The following is a 21,195-nucleotide window of genomic DNA, read 5'->3' as shown; positions in this document are numbered from 1 at the left end:
TAAATACTCTTTGTAATAATTGGATTCACCTGTGTATGTAGGTCAGGGATCACTGAGCTTACCAAGCCAATTTGAGTTCCAATAATTAGTTCTAGAGGTTTTGGAATCCATAAAATGACCACAGTGCCCACATTTATGCACCTGCCTAATTTTATTTAAACAATTATTCCACACTTTCTGTAAATCCAATAAACTTTATTTCACTTCTCAAATATCACTGTGTGTGTCTCCTATATGATATATTTAACTGACATTTTTTATCGTAACAACCAACGATTTATACAGGAAAATCATGAAGATTAACAAGGTTGCCCAAACGTTCGGATCCCACTGTAAATAACAAACATGTGGCACAATTTGTCAGTCAACCTTTGTAGATGGTCAGGGCTGAGGTTTGCAGTGTTCATTACACATATGAGTGGGAATGCCACATCCTTGCCTGAGATGGTGGGAGAGCAGGAAGAAATCCACCCAGTCGCGGTTGGTGACAGTGTGGTCCACCACCACAAAACATGCATTGGCGGCCCTGGCCCCACCAAAGCGGGGGGGGGCCCTTCCGTTTGGGTTGGGTGACACCACCCCCACCACCAATGGAGGCAGGCCTGCTGCTGCCAGCCTGACACCTGCTGACTTTGGTTACTTTTTTTTTTTTTAATTATCATTGAAATTAGAATTATTTATTACCTATTATTTTTTTTATAAATACATTTGTATTTCTTACTTTGTTATAAATAACATATCTATCCATAAATAACTTTCAAAATAATTTTTATTCAATAACCTACCTTTCCCTGAAACTGATCAAAACAGATACTACACCTTGAGAAGGCACAGGTGTTTGTACACAGCAGCAGAAGTTCTTTATGGCACCGTACAGGTCAGCTCTCGTCGGCAGGTATTAGCTCTGGAATTACCGCAGTTCTCAAAGTAACATATCAGGGGGAAAAAAACAGTGTAGAATTCGCTAAATAACTCTTTAGTTTTCAATCAATTAAAAAAAAAAAAACGTATTTTACAATTTTCAACTTCATTGCCTGCACTCTCGCCAACGTGCGCACGAGCACGGCCATCACTACACAAACATTGCCACCCAGAGGACTGACAGTTTATGTCCTGGGAGTGTCAACTAATGACAACCCTTTGCCGCTGTTTGCGGCAGTGCATTAATAACCTCCCTAGCGTTCTGGACGAGCTGAGATCGTCCAGAGACGCCAGAGGTCACTGCTCAGGCCCTGCAGGGCCGATTTGAATATTTTTTTTTCAAACACGCAGCTAGCACTTTGCTAGCTGCATGTTTGCTGCGATCGCTGCCGCTCGTCGCCCGACGCGAAAGAGCCCCCCCCTGCAGACCCCGTGCGCAGCCTGGCCAATCAGTGCCAGGCAGCGCTGAGGGGTGGATCGGGACTCCATATGACGTCACAACGTCGATGACGTCATTCCTTTCGTCGCCATGGCGACGGGGTAAGCCCTGAAGGAATTCCCGTTCAGAAAGGGATTTCAGGACGGGCGTAGGCGCCGGCGGCGATTGGAAGGGTGGGTGGGTCGGAAGGGAGGGGGTATCATGTAGTTAGCGCTAGGCTAGCTACATGATAAAAATAAAAATTTAGGTTTAAAAAAACCATGCGCAGCCGTGAGGCTGCACATAATCACAATGCCAGAGAGGTTAAACCATGAGTTTGGTCTGTCAGTGTGAAGCAGTACACTACTTACACTACCTGCTGATCCATGTATACACACGCAAGATGTTTTCAAGCACTTTATGCTTCCAGTTAAGGAATGCAATGTGATTTCTGCCCTTTAGGGATTATAACCCTGCTCTGCGTCAAATCCGTAATTATTCCAGGGATGTGTATCCCACTCCGCCATGCCCCTCTCCAGGTGTTAGACTCCGTGAAACATCTTTTCCATCACCTTTGAGGTCAGAAACAGTGTTTGTAGTTTTTAAAGTTCGCCTGCCCATTGAAGTCTATTGAGGTCGCCCGATTTGCAGACTTTTGCGGAAGTTCACATCCACGGTCCGCGAACCCAAAATCTGAGGTTCGAGCCATCTCTACTGGTAAAGCACTGTTGAATTTTCAGCAGCGAATCGGGCACTTCCAAAGCACTAAGCGTGTTAGGCCCTATTTCCTTGCATTGCTGTTGTGTTATTCTGCTGTAAAATGGCAATGCAATGCAGGCTTTCAGTGCAAATGTAAAGGGAGCCCTTACATTCAGTCTTGTGCTCCACTGCCTACTTTATGAGGGATGCATGAAGTCCTGGGTTCCTAATGGGGTTAGGGATAGTATACATGCAGACCTGTATACTTGTACACATGAGGACTTCCATACATTTTGTGGAAGTTAAGAAATCATTCATTTCTCAATATCATTGGTCCCATGGAAAGTTCCAGCTAAAGCAATTTTTTAGTGATTAATCCTATTGAGCCTTTCCTGCCCCCTCTCGACGTTCTGGTCCCACGCTGCCCCCCACGTGAAGTTACGCCACCTCCGGGAGACCTCAGGAGGCTTTGGGAGCCATTTTGTCCCTAAATACTCCTGAAGTCCCTCACAGTATGGAGTCTTGGTTCATTTTTCCTTTATACTGAGCCAGGCCCATAGAAACATTGGTCCTAATTCACTAAGCATTTCTCTCCAGCTTTCTCACATGAGATGTTTCCACACCGTATCACTGAGAAGCCTCTTCAGAACTCAGCAAAAGAGTACTGGAAGTTTGTACCAAATTCACCAAACTTTCATTTCTCTTACCCATGTTTCAGTTGTTTTCCTTTGCTGGGAGTTGAACAAATATTATGTTAATGAGCTGAGGAAACATCTGTGATAAAACTCTGAGAATTGTTTGTTGCCTTGTCCCCTCATATTCAGTCAGTGTGTGTGTCTCCTACAGATGGATACAGTATGACAAACCCACCAGAGCGATGTACAGGTTCTCTTTATTCCCAGGATTGTCCACAGGAAGATCTCACCACCCCCCACCATTATCAGGTAGATAGAACTATAAATGTGCAGTAACTGTGACTATTTAATATTTGTAGTCTCAGCCGTTTAGTGCTAAAATGTTGTTTTGTATTTTTTTTTAAGGATGATGAGCAGTTTGTTTTCAAACCAGAGGTTAAAGAAGAAACAAAAGAAATGTTTGTGAGGAGTGATCAGCAAAGGATAAAGGAGGGTGACATGATGGGGACAATTAAAGAGGATGAAGAAGAGACGAATGTGAGTAGTGATCAGCAGACTATGGAGGAGGGTGACATGATGGGGACAATTAAAGAGGAAGAAGAAGAGACATATGTGAGGAGTGATAAGCAGACTATGGAGAAGGGTGACATGATGACGACAATTAAAGAGGAAGAAGAAGAAGAAGAGACGTATGTGAAGAGTGATCAGCAGTCTATGGAGGAGGGTGACATGACGAGGACTATTAAAGAGGAGGGACGTTCTCCAAATATCAGTGAAGGTAAGTAAGAAAAAGATTGTAGAAATGTTTCACATTCTGATTTTATGTCGGGGAGTGTAACATAAGCAGAATGATCCTTACCTGATTGCAGAAGATAAGGACGGAGTTTGTAAAGCAGATCACAAAAGTAAAGCTATCTCTTGCAGGAAGGATTTCATAAGTTCAGTCATTTTTAGCAGGGAATTCCAGGTTTATTCATTCATTCTAAGAGATTTCATCATATGAAAGGTCCATCACAATTCCCTAACATCACATCATAGTATCAACAAATGTTGAGGAGATACTGTACACCATATGAAAGGCCCATCTCCATTCCTCAGTATAACATCATAGCACCAACAAATGAGAAGGAGATTCTGTACACCATATGAAAGGCCCATCTCCATTCCTCAGTATAACATTATAGTACCAACAAATGAGGAGGAGATACTGTACACCATATGAAAGGCCTATCTCCATTCCTCAGTATAACATCATAGCACCAACAAATGAGGAGATACTATACACCATATGAAAGGCCCATCTCCATTCCTCAGTATAACATCATAGCACCAACAAATGAGGAGGAGATACTGTACACCATATGAAAGGCCCATCTCCATTCCTCAGTATAACATCATAGTACCAACAAATGAGGGGGAGATACTGTACACCATATGAAAGGCCCATCTCCATGCCTCAGTATAACATCATAGCACCAGCAAATGAGGAGGAGATACTGTGTACACCATATGAAAGGCCCATCTCCATTCCTCAGTATAACATCATAGCACCAGCAAATGAGGAGGAGATACTGTACACCAGGGGTAATTTTTTAAAGTAGCTCACAAGCTGAAAAAGTGTGGGCACCCCTGCTGTACACCATATGAAATGTTCATCTCCATTCCTCAGAGGTGCCTGGCTCTTCTACTGACCACATATGCTATTGCTCCGTTGTTATTGCCTGATGAAGCGGGATCAAACCTGCGAAACGCGTTACATATTTGGAGTTCATAAATAAAATATATTGACTGTGTTTACTACAGTCGTTGTGTGTCTACTTGGAGGAGATAAGTCCACCACTACCTCCTCTATTTACCAAGAATTTGGTTTTTAAGCTCATTTAGCTTCCTTTTATCCTTTTGGCTCCTCTGTTCTCCTGCATAATATTGAGTCCACCCTGGGTGGAGGGTTGAACCCCTTTTTCTCATCTACAGAGAGCGACTTCTTATTCCTGAGTGGGGTCAGGAAAATCTCCCCACCTGCCTTTACAGTGGTTGCCTAATGGTAACCCTGGTTTGTGAGTATTAATATTTACTCTATCTAGTAACCATTTACCAGTACATATTACACTATTGGGGCTCTTGGTGTTCCTTGTTTTTATCCATTCCTCAGTTAGACATCATAGAACCCACAAATGAGTGTTTTCACCTCATGTATTATGCCTCAGTGTGTTACATTTAGAGTATTTTAATTGTTATATCGGTGGTTTTCGTTCTTTTGCTGTGACTATGTGAGGTTTTTAATCTGTGAGATGAACATACATGACATCTGAGTACAGGATATGGATGTTTCTTTTTCATGTTTTTGTGATTTCCCAGCAGATGGGCACAGTGTTGGAAATAACTTGAGGAGGAGTTTTCCTGTATCGGCAGGAGACAATGACATCACCCAGCATCCTCCAGGAGTAAGGCACATTATTCCAACTATACATCACACACCAGATCCTTTTAATCCTGAGGAATCTTTTGATAGTCACAGTGAGGAGAGGTCACATGACCCATCTGACTCTGAGGAATCTTCTGATAAATCTCATAGTGTCAGACATGTAGGTCAAAAGATATTTTCATGTTCTGAATGTCATAAATATTTCACAAAGAAGTCGAGTCTTGTTGTCCACCTGAGAAGTCACACTGGTGAGCGTCCTTTTTCATGTTCAGAGTGTGGGAAATGTTTTATTATAAAAGTCTACCTTCTAAGACACCAGAGAAGTCACACTGGTGAGCGTCCTTTTTTATGTTCTGATTGTGGAAAATGCTTTAGTTTGAAACAGACCCTTGTGAGACATCAGAGGAGGCACACAGATGAGCGGCCATTTTCATGTTCCAAGTGTGGGAAAGCTTTCACTCAGAAAGTAAGCCTCCTTGCCCATCAAAGTGTTCACACTGTCGTGTTTCCTTTTTCATGTTCAGAGTGTGGGAAAGGGTTTATTTGGAAAGGAAAGCTTCTTAAACACCAGCAAATTCATATAGGAGAGCGTCCTTTTTCATGTTCAGAGTGTGGGAAGTATTTTATTCGGAAAGAAAGGTTGCTTGACCATCAAAGAAGTCACACAGGTGAGCGTCCTTTTTCATGTTCAGAGTGTGGGAAATCCTTTAGTGCCAAACAAAACCTTCTTATGCACCAGAAGATTCACACAGGTGAGTGGCCATTTTTATGTTCAGAGTGTGGGAAAAGTTTCACTCAGAAAAGAAGCCTACTAGCACATCAAAGTATTCACACAGGTGTTTTCCCGTTTTCGTGTTTGAAGTGTGGGAAAGGGTTTACTTTGAAAGGAAATCTTCTTAAGCACCAGATAATTCATATAGGAGAGCATCCTTTTTCATGTTTGAAGTGTGGAAAGTGTTTTATTCGGAAAGAAAAATTGCTTGACCATCAAAGAAGTCACACAGGCGAGCGGCCCTTTTCATGTTCAGTGTGTGGGAAATGCTTTAGATCTAAAGAAAACCTTTATATGCACCAGAAAATTCACACAGGTGAGCGTCCTTTTTCATGTTCAGAGTGTGGGAAATGTTTCATTCAGAAAAGGAGATTAATTGATCATCTGAAAATTCACACAAGTGAGCGTCCTTTTTCATGTTCAGAGTGTGGGAAAGGTTTTATTCGTAAAAATAAATTAATGGATCATCTGAGAAGTCACACAGGAGAGCGGCCCTTTTCATGTTCAGATTGCGGAAGACGCTTTAGTAGCAAAGGTAGCGTACTCAGACACCGGGTAACACATACTGGGGAGCGGCCATTTGTGTGTTCAGAGTGTGGGAAAGGCTTCAGTCAGAAAGGAAGCCTGCTTAAGCACCAGAGAACTCATAGAGGAGAGCGACCCTTTTCTTGTCCTGAGTGTGGGAAATGCTTTGCAACTAAAGCAAGTCTAAGCAGACATCAAAAGTCTCATGCCCACTGATACTGCTGACATATACACCATGGGACATAATTATCAATCAAGGAGACCTACTGCAAACCATTCTGGGTACCGGTCCCCCCCCCCCCCCCCCTCTGTTTTTTTTCTCTAGATATACCTGGATTCAGCGTTTTATACCTGGAGTCATACTAAAATTCTCTGATTCCAACTAATGAATTTGAACTGTAATTAAAAGAAAAACATTATGATAAAATGTTCTATTTCTTAGATAAAGGTCATCATAAATAACTTGTATATACAGCAATAGCAGTGCCTATTCCAGAGAAATGAGATAATGAACTAATCAAAAAGCTGCCCAATAAAGCAGTCACCATACTTTTAAAATCAGATATAAATCGTGCTGATTGTGACTATACAGTATATATATATGTATGATGTGTAAACGGAAATCTTTTATATATAATAAGTAACATTTTGGCTGTAAGAATAAAGCCCAAAGAGTAGATGTGTCACTAATAGAGATGGTGAATGAGATGCAAATGTGGTGATGCAGGTTTATGCAAATGTTGTGTACAAAGATGTGCAGCTTGCCGGAGTTGATTGATCCTTTGTCAAGCTGCATACATTGTCATGCAAAATTTGCATACTCCTGAATACAAAATGTGCCTCTTTTTCATCTTCTCTATTTACTGCAGCGTACTTCAGTTAAGGCTCCCTTTAACACAATAGGGTGTCTGCACCCTCTAAATGTACTCCTATCAAGGACTAGTTTTGATTTCTATTTAACAGCTACTCTACAGCTATTTCCTAAGTTTAGTTAAAATACATATCTGGTGTACAGAAAAAACACGGAGGTACGCTGATGCTTAAAAGTTGGAATGTCCTAAAACATTGGGGTAGATTTCTGAACAGTAACACGCTGCAGTAACGCTTACACACACTAATCATAGTAGCGCGACTAAAATCTCCCGCAGGCGCGCTACTGGCAATATAGTGTGCGTTCCTTAGCAATGCCCGATACTTTGGAAGACTGCAGGATAGTGACTGCGCTAGCACTGCTGCTACTATGTTAAATAATGCAGAATGTGCAGCCATTCTCCTCCTCCACCTCTTGGAGTGCTTGTGATATTATACACAATGTGAGTCACAGAGGTACTGCTGCACCTGTCACCGGGGGCCGTGCGCTCCCTTCTCCTCCTCTTGTCTGCTAGTGATATTATACACAGTGTGAGTCACAGAGGTGCTGGGGCTGCTGCACCTGTCACCGGGAGGCCGTGTGCTCCCTTCTCCTCCTCTTGGTCTGCTTGTGATATTATACACAGTGTGAGTCACAGAGGTGCTGGGGCTGCTGCACCTGTCACCGGGGGCCGTGCGCTCCCTTCTCCTCCTCTTGTCTGCTAGTGATATTATACACAGTGTGAGTCACAGAGGTGCTAGGGCTGCTGCACCTGTCACCGGGAGGCCGTGCGCTCCCTTCTCCTCCACTTGGTGTGCTTGTGATATTATACACAGTGTGAGTCACAGAGGTGTGGGGCTGCTGCACCTGTCACCGGGGGCCGTGCGCTCCCTTCTCCTCCTCTTGGTCTGCTAATGATATTATACATAGTGTGAGTCACAGATGTGCTAGGGCTGCTGCACCTGTCACCGGGGACCCGCGCTCCCTTCTCCTCCACTTGGTGTGCTTGTGATATTATACACAGTGTGAGTCACAGAGGTGCTAGGCCTGCTGCACCTGTCACCGGGGGCCGTGCGCTCCCTTTTCCTCCTCTTGGTGTGCTTGTGATATTATACACAGTGTGAGTCACAGAGGTGCTAGGGCTGCTGCACCTGTCACCGGGGGCCGCGCGCTCCCTTTTCCTCTTGGTGTGCTTGTGATATTATACACAGTGTGAGTCACAGAGGTGTGGGGCTGCTGCACCTGTCACGGGGGCCGCGCGGTCCCTTCTCCTCCTCTTGTCTGCTAGTGATATTATACACAGTGTGAGTCACAGAGGTGCTAGGCCTGCTGCACCTGTCACCGGGGGCCGTGCGCTCCCTTTTCCTCCTCTTGGTGTGCTTGTGATATTATACACAGTGTGAGTCACAGAGGTGCTAGGGCTGCTGCACCTGTCACCGGGGGCCGTGCGCTCCCTTTTCCTCCTCTTGGTGTGCTTGTGATATTATACACAGTGTGAGTCACAGAGGTGCTGGGGCTGCTGCACCTGTCACCGGGGGCCGTGCGCTCCCTTCTCCTCCTCTTGTCTGCTAGTGATATTATACACAGTGTGAGTCACAGAGGTGCTGCTGCACCTGTCACCGGGGGCCGTGCGCTCCCTTTTCCTCCTCTTGGTGTGCTTGTGATATTATACACAGTGTGAGTCACAGAGGTGCTGGGGCTGCTGCACCTGTCACCGGGGGCCGTGCGCTCCCTTCTCCTCCTCTTGTCTGCTAGTGATATTATACACAGTGTGAGTCACAGAGGTGCTGCTGCACCTGTCACCAGGAGGCCGTGCGCTCCCTTCTCCTCCTCTTGGTCTGCTTGTGATATTATACACAGTGTGAGTCACAGAGGTGCTGCTGCACCTGTCACCGGGGGCCGCGCGCTCCCTTTTCCTCCTCTTGGTGTGTTTGTGATATTATACACAGTGTGAGTCACAGAGGTGCTGGGACTGCTGCACCTGTCACCTGGAGGCCGCGCGCTCCCTTCTCCTCCTCTTGGTCTGCTTGTGATATTATACACAGTGTGAGTCACAGAGGTGCTAGGGCTGCTGCACCTGTCACCGGGGGCCGTGCGCTCCCTTCTCCTCCTCTTGGTGTGCTTGTGATATTATACACAGTGTGAGTCACAGAGGTGCTAGGGCTGCTGCACCTGTCACCGGGGGCCGTGCGCTCCCTTTTCCTCCTCTTGGTGTGCTTGTGATATTATACACAGTGTGAGTCACAGAGGTGCTAGGGCTGCTGCACCTGTCACCGGGGGCCGTGCGCTCCCTTCTCCTCCTCTTGTCTGCTAGTGATATTATACACAGTGTGAGTCACAGAGGTGCTGCTGCACCTGTCACCGGGGGCCGTGCGCTCCCTTTTCCTCCTCTTGGTGTGCTTGTGATATTATACACAGTGTGAGTCACAGAGGTGCTGGGGCTGCTGCACCTGTCACCGGGGGCCGTGCGCTCCCTTCTCCTCCTCTTGTCTGCTAGTGATATTATACACAGTGTGAGTCACAGAGGTGCTGCTGCACCTGTCACCAGGAGGCCGTGCGCTCCCTTCTCCTCCTCTTGGTCTGCTTGTGATATTATACACAGTGTGAGTCACAGAGGTGCTGCTGCACCTGTCACCGGGGGCCGCGCGCTCCCTTTTCCTCCTCTTGGTGTGTTTGTGATATTATACACAGTGTGAGTCACAGAGGTGCTGGGACTGCTGCACCTGTCACCTGGAGGCCGCGCGCTCCCTTCTCCTCCTCTTGGTCTGCTTGTGATATTATACACAGTGTGAGTCACAGAGGTGCTAGGGCTGCTGCACCTGTCACCGGGGGCCGTGCGCTCCCTTCTCCTCCTCTTGGTGTGCTTGTGATATTATACACAGTGTGAGTCACAGAGGTGCTAGGGCTGCTGCACCTGTCACCAGGGGCCGCGTGCTCCCTTCTCTTCTTGGTCTGCTTGTTGCTCCATCTGGCAGCTGTGTCTCTGCTGTTACGTAGCGTCAGATTGTTTTGTTACTCTGTTTGCCATGGAGACGCCCAACTTCCAGGTAGTTCCTCAATGTTGTTAGCGGCCAGGTCCATGCATTTCTCGGTGACTCGGCGGCCAGAGAGTTACTGCAGCAACAGTAAGGAATAAGGGCTGGGGTAGTGGGTCTTATTAGAAACAGTAACCAATATCTTCACGGAATATTGCTGCATCTTCATATGTAAAGTTTGTTTGGTACTGTTCTGTCTTTTTTGTTATTGTAAAGCAAGTTTTTTTCTTCTGTATTGTTTTGCTTTGTTGTTGTAGGTTTTTTTGTATTTAAAAGATGAAATAATAAAATAAGTAATCTGTGTTCTCCATTGATGCCTGAAATTATTTAATTGCTCTGCTGTGCCCACTGGGGAATAATCCCACCAGGAACAGTCCTCAGTGGTCCTGCGGTCACAAGCGCCACCCCCAATAAGAAGCCCCACCCCTTCCGGTGTCTTAATGCTGACCCCAGGTGAAGCTACTTATAATAAACACAGTGGTATGTTTATGGTGGATGTAGCAGGTAAAAATGGCTCCACCACAGGCGCCAATAGTAAAATCTGCAATAAACAATTATGGTGGTTATAGCTGGCGCCTAGTGTGTGCTATTTATTGGGCGCCATAATTATAATTTGTTACCTTTTAACTGAGGCTTTTACTTTTGCCACCTATGGGTTGGTTTAGGCACTACATGAAGGTAAGGTACGGGGGGGGGGTTGTTATAGTAAGGCAATGTGGGTAGTGGTTTAGGTTAGGCACCAGAGGGTGGTTAAGGTTAGGCATAGGTAGAGGGAGGGTTCTGTGTGAGAGTGGGTTAGGTTAGGTCATAGTAAAATATTGGTAAAGTTTACCGATATTTTACTATAGGAATTAGACACAACACAGAACATTTATATTGCGCTTTTCTCCTGGGGGACTTGAAATGCCAGAGCTGCAGCCACTAGGGCGCGTTCAGTAAGAAGTAACAGTGTTAGGGGGTCTTGCCCAGGGTCTCCTTACTGAATAGGTGCTGTCGCTATTTTTAGCGGGCACCATTTTTATAGGTATGCCATGCTGGATCCACATACCTCTGTGCATTGGACTAAAAGGAAACGGAACGCTCCATAGTGTGAAATCAAGGGGGACGTTTATTGCACAATAAAATGGCTGGTTACAGGATAAAAACTTGTATCACGTGTATAAAAGTAGTAAGGCTGGATCTCCTCCCCTCTGAATGGTAGATGTATGTGGGCTGTGGCCAGCAGCGCGGTGTCCGGTCACTGGGACAATCAGCGGCAGAGAGGTGTGTGGATCCTGCATCTAGCGTGCCCTCAGTGTCATTACGCGTTTTGGCGTGCAACGCCTTCATCAGGTGTCACTCAAGCCGGCTAGAGCGCAAGACAGACTATCTCATTGTTGGAACACTACCTCTGTGCATTGTCCGTTCCCCCTAGTCCTAGTATTATCTAGTAGTAATCATTACTTCAGCATTTACCTGTAAAATCTTTCCTCACCCTGATTTACTATCTGAAGTTTATCATAGGTGGCGACATCTTTTGTCCTGTCAGGTGCAGCTCTACGGAATGTTTGTTTACTCTGTGTTCCTAAGCCAGTACAAAATATATCTGGTGTTCCATAATGCTCTGGGGTGAGAGTTCTGCATAACTAATCAGCCTAGGTTGTGACATCACTGGGAGGGCGGGGCTACATACTAATATACAGCATTACTTAGATATTGAAAGTGTTTCTGATGCTGAAACCAGGATAATTAAGAGTGTTATCTTTAGTATATTCTTCTATATGTCACTACAGTGCCTCTTTAAATGTTACATTCGGGGGAGGAACATACTAACCCCGAAACGCTAGCGTTGCAGAAAATGTAGTGAAAACGCACATAATGCAAGTCAATGAGACGCATGAAAAAATGCGTGTTTGCGTTTTGCAATGTGCGTTTTTAAAAACGCAGGACTTGCTGCATATTTTTCTAAAACGCTCATAATGAATGCCAATGGTGGCGCAGAGGTTTTGCATTTTAGTGCTTTTTTTTTATGCGTTTTTTTAAAGTTTGATGATGTATTTCCGCTTCCTGTTGACTACCTAGTGATTAACATAAAACCCATATCACAAAAACAAAACGCATTCTGCAATTTTTATGTACAAAACACAAATGCATTAAAAAGCAGGAAAAATGCATGTGTGAAACGCAAACGCACTCAAAACGAACTTAAAACGTACAAATGCATATGCACCAAATGCAACCTTTCAGAATCAGAATCAGAAACTTGATTTCGCCAATTGTGACCGAGGTGGAACTCGGAATTGGTTGTGGTTCACATGGCAGTGGCAACAGGCAATAGACAATGACATAAACAAGCTAGACAGTCGTAGACAATAGCAGTTATACAAGCAAGACTGGCAATAGTGAAAAAAGACAGAGAGTACCTACACATTTTAAACTGTCTATGCAGTACAATATGCAGTTGGCTCATGAGCAGAAATCCTCCGGGATGGATATTGTGCTGCTCAGGGATAAAGTTAGTTAATTGAAAGAGTCAGCACCTTGGGTTCTTTACTGACCCGGGCCCAGTGCTGGCTAATTTTTTTATTTATTTTATTTATTTATTTATTTATTTTTCTTGATTAGCTCAAAGCCTAGCCACAGTTTATGAAGGCCCAACCATATTGATAGGCTTCATCACCAAATTAGATAAAGAAGGGGAAAAGAGAAACAGACCAAAGAAGAAGAAAATTACCGCATCCTCCCGCGTACAAAACGCCCCCCCTCAGCAACTACGGAAGCAAAACTGTGCAACCCACGGCTCAACATTTATCTGCACACTGCCCTATGCTGGACACCACGCACAGACACGCACAGACACGCACGGACACACGCACAGACACACGCGCAGACACACGCGCAGACACACGCACACAGACACACGCGCAGACACACGCACACAGACACACGCACACAGACACACGCACACAGACACACGCGCAGACACACGCGCAGACACACGCACACAGACACACGCACAGACACACGCACAGACACACGCACGGACACACGCACGGACACACGCACAGACACACGCACGGACACACGCACAGACACACGCACAGACACACGCACACAGACACGCACGGACACACGCACAGACACGCACGGACACACGCACAGACACACGCACACAGACACACGCACACAGACACACGCACAGACACACGCACACAGACACACGCACAGACACACGCACGGACACACGCACACAAACAAACGCACAGACACACGCACACAGACACACGCACAGACACACGCGCAGACACACGCACACAGACACACGCACAGACACACGCACACAGACACGCACGGACAGACGCACAGTGCTGGCTAATTTGACCTGAAGCGACTAGCGTACCGACAAGAGGCAGGAGTTCAGCAGGAGGGCTGCTTGGGGAAAAAAGTTGTCCCTACGCCTGTTGGTCCTTAGGCGGGTGGTCCTGTAGCGTCGGCCCGATGGGAGGAGCTTAAAGAAGTGGCAGCCTGGGTGGGATGGGTCCTGGAAGATCCTGTTAGCCCTTGTTTTTATTCTGGTAGTGTAGAGGTGGCAGAGGAGAGCCAATGATCACGCACTGAGGAAAAACAAAAGATGTGCAATCTTGCGCTAACGCAGGTGAGAGGTCAAAGTGGACCGCAGACTGATCACACACTGGCAGCTCCTCAAACACTCGGCTGTGAGCGGACTACTGGAAAAGGAAGCAAAAGACAGGAGGAGCGCTCCGTAGTGTGATACCGTTTAATAAAATGAAAACTGCGCAATAAAAGATACACTTACTAGATGTGTATGAACAGTAGGCATTTAAAATTGGCATATAGCCCAGAATAAAAAGGACATCCCCTCTTGGAAGCGAAACCTGAAGCTGCAGTGGCCAGCGGCAGCAAGGATCCAGATGGTAAATGGATGACAGGTGTCCCTTCGGGGTGACTGTGTGCAGGTTACGTCAAGACGCGTTTCGGCGTGTCCACGCCTTCGTCAGTTAACGTACCTGCATGCACACTATGCTCCTATTTATAACAGGAGTCAAGGGAATGGCTTCCCAGAGCAAATTGAGGTTAACGAGGGTGAGAGGGTAGGGGGCGGGGTTGCAAAGTACTGCAAACAAAAACCCTATATTTTCCAGCCTCCTGACGGAAGCTCAACTCTAAATCACCAGGGCATAAAGCCCTGACGGCAAATAACTGATTGATTCAACTGCAACAGTATGAAGTGTTGCAAAAAAAAAAAAAAAAAAAACGGTGGCCCCAGCATCCCTGTAGAGGCAACGGGGGCGGGTCAACAGCACTGATGGCAGTGGGTTGCAAAGTGCAGCAAACAAAAACCCTATATTTTCCAGCCTCCTGACGGAAGCTCAACTCTAAATCACCAGGGCATAAAGCCCTGACGGCAAATAACTGATTGATTCAACTGCAACAGTATGAATTGTTGCAAGAAAAAGAAAAAAAAAAAAAACGGTGGCCCCAGCATCCCTGTAGATGGGAAAAAAATAAAAATAAAAAACGGTGGCCCCAGCATCCCTGTAGATGGGAAAAGCTGGAGCTGGAAACCTCGGCTTCCCTGATGGCATGTTGACTCTCCAGATGTGCTGGAGGGGAGGAAGGCGAGGGACATGACTGGTGGCCCCCAAGTGCAGGAATATTTACCTCACGGGCAGGGGCGTGGTCAGTAGCGCAAGTGGCAACAGAGGGCGTGGCCAGCGGTGCACACATATGGTAGCCTTGGCCTTCCAATAGAGACAAGGGAGGGGGGTGTGGCCGACAACCCAAATGACAGCGGGGGGCGTGGCCAGCGGCACCTGTATATACAAGTACATGCCTCGGCATCTCTGTTGGCATGGGTATATTCTGTATGGGCTGAAAGGGGAGAGATGCAGAGCCCTGCCCGGGGGGCTGTGGCGCTGGATGTCATAAATGCAATTTTGGGCAGCACTGAGAGTGCTGCACATGAAACCCAGCAGCAAGACTGTATAGAAAACGCTGGCCACCGCAACAACAATGAGTCTTATGTACAATGCAATAAACAGTACATGAAAAACATATATACAAGATATATATATATATAAGAGCGAAGGACCAATATAAGTGAAAGTATAAACAAAAACAATAAACAAAAAAGTGTATGAGCACACAAGAAAGGCATTTGAGAACTAATAAACACAACATTACAATTAATGTTCTGTGGTTCGTTGATCTGAAGACACATGACAGCGTATACAGTGTTTTACATCGGACATGCAGGCATCTGTGTATGTATACACCAGTGTCTGCAATATCTGTGCCTGTGTCCATCTACATAAGGCCATATTTCCCACCAGCTGCAAAGTGTGGAGGGGGGGGGGAGGAGAGGCAAGATTTGGGATGGCATGAGAATTGGGAACTAGATCAATGGGAACCCGGTTGGAGGTGGACCCAAGTGGTGGTGCATGGCAAGTCGTGCTGCACCTGGAGGGAATCATATAAAGTTGGCTGTTTCTACCTCCTCGTTCAACCCTGCTGGACACAAGGTGTTCAGTCTGAAGATCCAGTATGCTTCTTTTTCGCACAGTTTCCTGTATCTTAGGCCCATGGGTAGTCCAGATGAAATGGCCTCCAGACCCATGATTGTTAGGTGGTCAGTGGACTGGTCATGGTTCTCAAGGAAGTGCCGAGGGACACTATGAGTCTGCAGTCCATCCTCGATTCCTCGTCTGTGTTCCCCAAAACGTTCCCGTAGTGGGCGTGTGGTGCGGCCGATATAGTATTTTGGGCAATCACAAGATAGTAGATACACTACATACGGAGTGCCACAGTTTATAAATTGTTTCACCTGGATGGTGTGCTGGTCTGTCTGTACAAGCTTCTGGCGATGTTGTATGAAGGGGCAACATTTGCACCTGGCTTTTCCACAACGAAAATTTCCAGTTAGCCCAAATGCGTTTGGACGAGAGTCTCTTTGATCTTTGGAGCCGATATTACTTTTTGCTATCTTGTTCTTGAGGGATTTCGCCCTCCGGAAAATGGTGTTTGGTTTTGTGGGTAGATGACGGCTAAGAACAGGGTCACGCAAGAGGAGGGGCCAATTCGTGCGAATGATGTGATTGATATTGCCTGCTCTGTTGTTAAACGTGGTTACAAACTGTGGTCCTTTAGTAGGGGTTCTTTCACCTTCTGTTCCTTTCCTTTTGGGGGTTTTCTTGTCTCTGTATTCTGATCTAGCCTTCTCTATATTAGTTGTGTCATAGCCTTTGTCCAGGAATTTTTTTGTTAGGTATGCCCCCTGTTTGTCATAGTCTTCCTTGATGGAGCAGTTTCTGCGGAGACGGCAGAACTGGCTCCTTGGGATGTTGTTGATCCACCTTGGATGGTGGCAACTCTCTTTGTGTAGGAAAGAATTCCCAGCAGTCGGCTTGAAATGTGTTCGCGACGTGATTTGACCATGGTCATTGTGACCCAGTTCCAAATCAAGGAACACAATGTTGCTTTCATCTGATACTGAGGTGAACTGTAGACCAAAGGTATTGTTATTGCAGTATTCAACAAACTTGTTGAATGTGTCCTCCGGTTCTTCCCAGATGATGAGGACGTCATCTATATACCTAAGGTATAGGGCGAGGTTTGCCCCGAACGGGGAGTTGGACCAGATATAGTGGTCCTCCCAGTAAGCCATATATAGATTTGCGAAACTCGGAGCAAACCCCGCCCCCATCGCCGTCCCACAAGTCTGTAAGTAGAAATCTCCAGCGAATGTGAAATGGTTGTGAGTGAGAGAAAACTCCAAAAGATCCAGAATGAATTGGGCCTGGGTGTGATGTATGCAACCATCAGAGGTGAGGAAATGGCTTACAGCATCTAGACCTTTCTCATGTGCGATGCACGTGTAGAGTGAGCTGACATCCAATGAAGCCCATCTGTAATGTTTACTCCACTGTACATCCCGAAGAATGTCCAGAACATAGCTTGAGTCTCTTGTGTATGCTTTGGTGTTCACCACTATTGGTTGTAAAAAGTGGTCCACATATTCTGATAGGGGGGCTAGAATCCCATCCATACCAGCAACTATTGGTCGGCCCGGAGGGGAATTTTCGTCTTTGTGGATCTTGGGTATATGGTAGAAGTACGGAATTAATGGATGTTCATTGATAAGAAAACGGGATTCATCCTTACATATCGTCCCCATCTGCAGGGCTCGTTGGACTAGAGTTTTGAGTTCTGTCAGATATTCTACTGTAGGATCTTTGCTCAATTTTTGATAAGTTGAAGAGTCTCCCAGCAAACGGAGCCCCTCTTTGAGGTAATCTTCATGATCCACAACCACTATGCCTCCACCCTTGTTCGCCTGACGGATCACGATGTTGTTATTTTGAATGAGTTGTTTTAGGGCCTCTCTCTCTTGTCTATTGAGATTGTTGTATTTGTTCTTATCTCTGTTGCCACACAATGTTTTGAGTTGACACCAAACAGCTTGGTAGAAATTGTTGATGTGGGGGCCTTTGGCAAAGGTGGGGTGGAAGATGGACCTGGGTTTGAACCCACTGTGTTGTATTTCTGGATTGGTCCATAGATTTAACCAGATCTTCAGACTGAACACCTTGTGTCCAGCAGGGTTGAACGAGGAGGTAGAAACAGCCAACTTTATATGATTCCCTCCAGGTGCAGCACGACTTGCCATGCACCACCACTTGGGTCCACCTCCAACCGGGTTCCCATTGATCTAGTTCCCAATTCTCATGCCATCCCAAATCTTGCCTCTCCCCCCCCCCCCCCCCCCCCCTCCACACTTTGCAGCTGGTGGGAAATATGGCCTTATGTAGATGGACACAGGCACAGATATTGCAGACACTGGTGTATACATACACAGATGCCTGCATGTCCGATGTAAAACACTGTATACGCTGTCATGTGTCTTCAGATCAACGAACCACAGAACGTTAATTGTAATGTTGTGTTTATTAGTTCTCAAATGCCTTTCTTGTGTGCTCATACACTTTTTTGTTTATTGTTTTTGTTTATACTTTCATTTATATTGGTCCTTCGCTCTTATATATATATATATATATATATATATATATATATATATATATATCTTGTATATATGTTTTTCATGTACTGTTTATTGCATTGTACATAAGACTCATTGTTGTTGCGGTGGCCAGCGTTTTCTATACAGTCTTGCTGCTGGGTTTCATGTGCAGCACTCTCAGTGCTGCCCAAAATTGCATTTATGACATCCAGCGCCACAGCCCCCCGGGCAGGGCTCTGCATCTCTCCCCTTTCAGCCCATACAGAATATACCCATGCCAACAGAGATGCCGAGGCATGTACTTGTATATACAGGCGCCGCTGGCCACGCCCCCCGCTGACATTTGGGTTGTCGGCCACACCCCCCTCCCTTGTCTCTATTGGAAGGCCAAGGCTACCATATGTGTGCACCGCTGGCCACGCCCTCTGTTGCCACTTGCGCTACTGACCACGCCCCTGCCCGTGAGGTAAATATTCCTGCACTTGGGGGCCACCAGTCATGTCCCTCGCCTTCCTCCCCTCCAGCACACCTGGAGAGTCAACATGCCATCAGGGAAGCCGAGGTTTCCAGCTCCAGCTTTTCCCATCTACAGGGATGCTGGGGCCACCGTTTTTTATTTTTATTTTTTTTCCCATCTACAGGGATGCTGGGGCCACCGTTTTTTTTTTTTTTCTTTTTCTTGCAACACTTCATACTGTTGCAGTTGAATCAATCAGTTATTTGCCGTCAGGGCTTTATGCCCTGGTGATTTAGAGTTGAGCTTCCGTCAGGAGGCTGGAAAATATAGGGTTTTTGTTTGCAGTACTTTGCAACCCCGCCCCCTACCCTCTCACCCTCGTTAACCTCAATTTGCTCTGGGAAGCCATTCCCTTGACTCCTGTTATAAATAGGAGCATAGTGTGCATGCAGGTACGTTAACTGACGAAGGCGTGGACACGCCGAAACGCGTCTTGACGTAACCTGCACACAGTCACCCCGAAGGGACACCTGTCATCCATTTACCATCTGGATCCTTGCTGCCGCTGGCCACTGCAGCTTCAGGTTTCGCTTCCAAGAGGGAATGTCCGTTTTATTCTGGGCTATATGCCAATTTTAAATGCCTACTGTTCATACACATCTAGTAAGTGTATCTTTTATTGCGCAGTTTTCATTTTATTAAACGGTATCACACTACGGAGCGCTCCTCCTGTCTTTTGCTTCCTTTTCCAATGATCACGCACTGCCTAGTGTATTCCCACCCTCAGTGTTTTGCTTTTAAATCTGGATCCTGACAAACAGGAATGTTGGGATCATCATTGGCACAATTAGTGGTGAGCAAAAAATTCGGTCAAATTGGAAAACTTTGCTCTACATAAACTGGAACTTGTGGCTAAAGAGAAACTTTCTATGGACTAATTCATTCCTGAACGGGCTACTTAGTTTAAGGAACATGCTGCTGATTAATTCATTGGCGGCTCCAGAATCGAATAAATTCTGCAAGTTTCTGACTCAGTCTGTGGATGTTGCCCATCAAAATGCAACGGTAATTACTGGAGTGGGGCAGCCATGGCTTGATTTGCCATGAGGCGCGTGCCTACAGGCGCCTTATGATAGAAAGGTGGCTCACTCCCCTTCCCCAATGTTTCCCTCCCTCCTTCCCTATGCAGAGTCCTGATGAGTAGTGTTGTCCGGATCATGAACGATTCAAATCTTTGATCCGAATCTCTTTTTTGTGAGTCGAATCATCCGGATCACCAAAATGAATGATTCAGATCAAAAAGGGGGTGGAGCCAGGAGCGGCACGACCCCCTCTCAGCGGGCAGCGGGGTCCTGGAAGCAGAGCAGAGATGGATCGCTCTGTTGGAGGGGAGCCAGCCTTGCAGGGACAGGTAGATGAGGGAGAGGGGACATCGGTGCCACTGCCAGATATGTGTAGAGCACACATACTGGCTATAATGTACTGCTGATTTTAGGCTTTCTGTTCCATAGTTGTGCACAGTGAACAAATGGGAAACTTTTGGCTCAGAATCAGTTTATTCGCTGAGTGCGACAAACATCGCACCCGGAATTTTTTGTGGAACACATGGCCTGGAAAGTTTGTTATACACACAGATCAGAAGAAAGTACAAACAGATCAAAAGACAATGCGATAGATACAATCTAGTTTTAACAAGAACAAACAGCTATGACCTCAAAAAAACGCATCAGATCAGTACACAAATATTGTTACATGGTCCGGAAGATTTGGGGCAGTGTTTTTTACGTGATCTTGGGAAGAATACCTTAAACATAGTGCTTACGTCATTTATGTCAAAATCTGCAGTCAATTTTCTTGATTTACATTTGTTTTTCACAGAGGATGGCAACATTGGGAGCACTCTGTACAGAAAAGAGACTGCTGTGAACAGCCTACTTCATTATTCGTCCTTCCATACCCGGCAACTACGCAACAACATACCCACAGGTAAGTTCTTACGGGTCAGGAGAAACTGCACCAATGAGAATGATTTTCGCAGGGAGGCCTCTGACTTGAGAAAACGATTTTTGGATAGAGGTTATCCACAAAAGGTGGTGGACATGGCACATGGAAGAGCCAGGAGGTCTGAGAGGGAAACACTGTTGTATCCTAAAAGGAAAAAATAGAGATCAATGTGTACGGTTGTGCACACCGTTTAATAGCAGCTGGAACCATTTGCAGGGGATCATTCGCAGACACTGGTCAGTATTGACCACTGATCCAGTGATTGCCAAGTACCTACCAGATAGACCATCTATCACTGCTAAAAGGGCCCCAAACCTCAAGGATCTGCTCACAAGGAGCCATTTTCAAAAGAGAAACACTTGTGGAGGACAAGGAGTAGGGGGGAGTTACCCTTGCGGCAGATGCAATATTTGCCCTTTTATGGTGGCCACCAAAAC

The 21,195-nt window shown here is 46.0% G+C and overlaps 1 protein-coding gene across 2 annotated transcripts in view; it reads left to right on the top strand.

The window, feature by feature from the left end:
• LOC137535181 (zinc finger protein 16-like) overlaps nucleotides 1-10,532 on the top strand; it is a 28,052-nt gene extending 17,520 nt beyond the window's left edge. Inside the window, exons 4-6 of one of the 2 annotated variants that reach the window (XM_068256992.1) lie at nucleotides 2,885-2,982; nucleotides 3,079-3,451; nucleotides 5,035-10,532. In XM_068256992.1, coding sequence (XP_068113093.1) covers nucleotides 2,885-2,982; nucleotides 3,079-3,451; nucleotides 5,035-6,611 — 2,048 coding nt within the window. In that variant the 3' untranslated portion in view covers nucleotides 6,612-10,532. Of the gene's footprint in view, nucleotides 1-2,884; nucleotides 2,983-3,078; nucleotides 3,452-5,031 lie in introns of both variants that reach the window. The other variant, XM_068256991.1, reaches the window with a different exon arrangement.
• The last annotated feature ends 10,663 nt before the right edge of the window (nucleotides 10,533-21,195 follow it).

The sequence above is a fragment of the Hyperolius riggenbachi genome, chromosome 10 (assembly GCF_040937935.1).
Source record: "Hyperolius riggenbachi isolate aHypRig1 chromosome 10, aHypRig1.pri, whole genome shotgun sequence".
Taxonomy (NCBI): domain Eukaryota; kingdom Metazoa; phylum Chordata; class Amphibia; order Anura; family Hyperoliidae; genus Hyperolius; species Hyperolius riggenbachi.
This window is presented reverse-complemented; position numbering and strand designations above follow the sequence as displayed.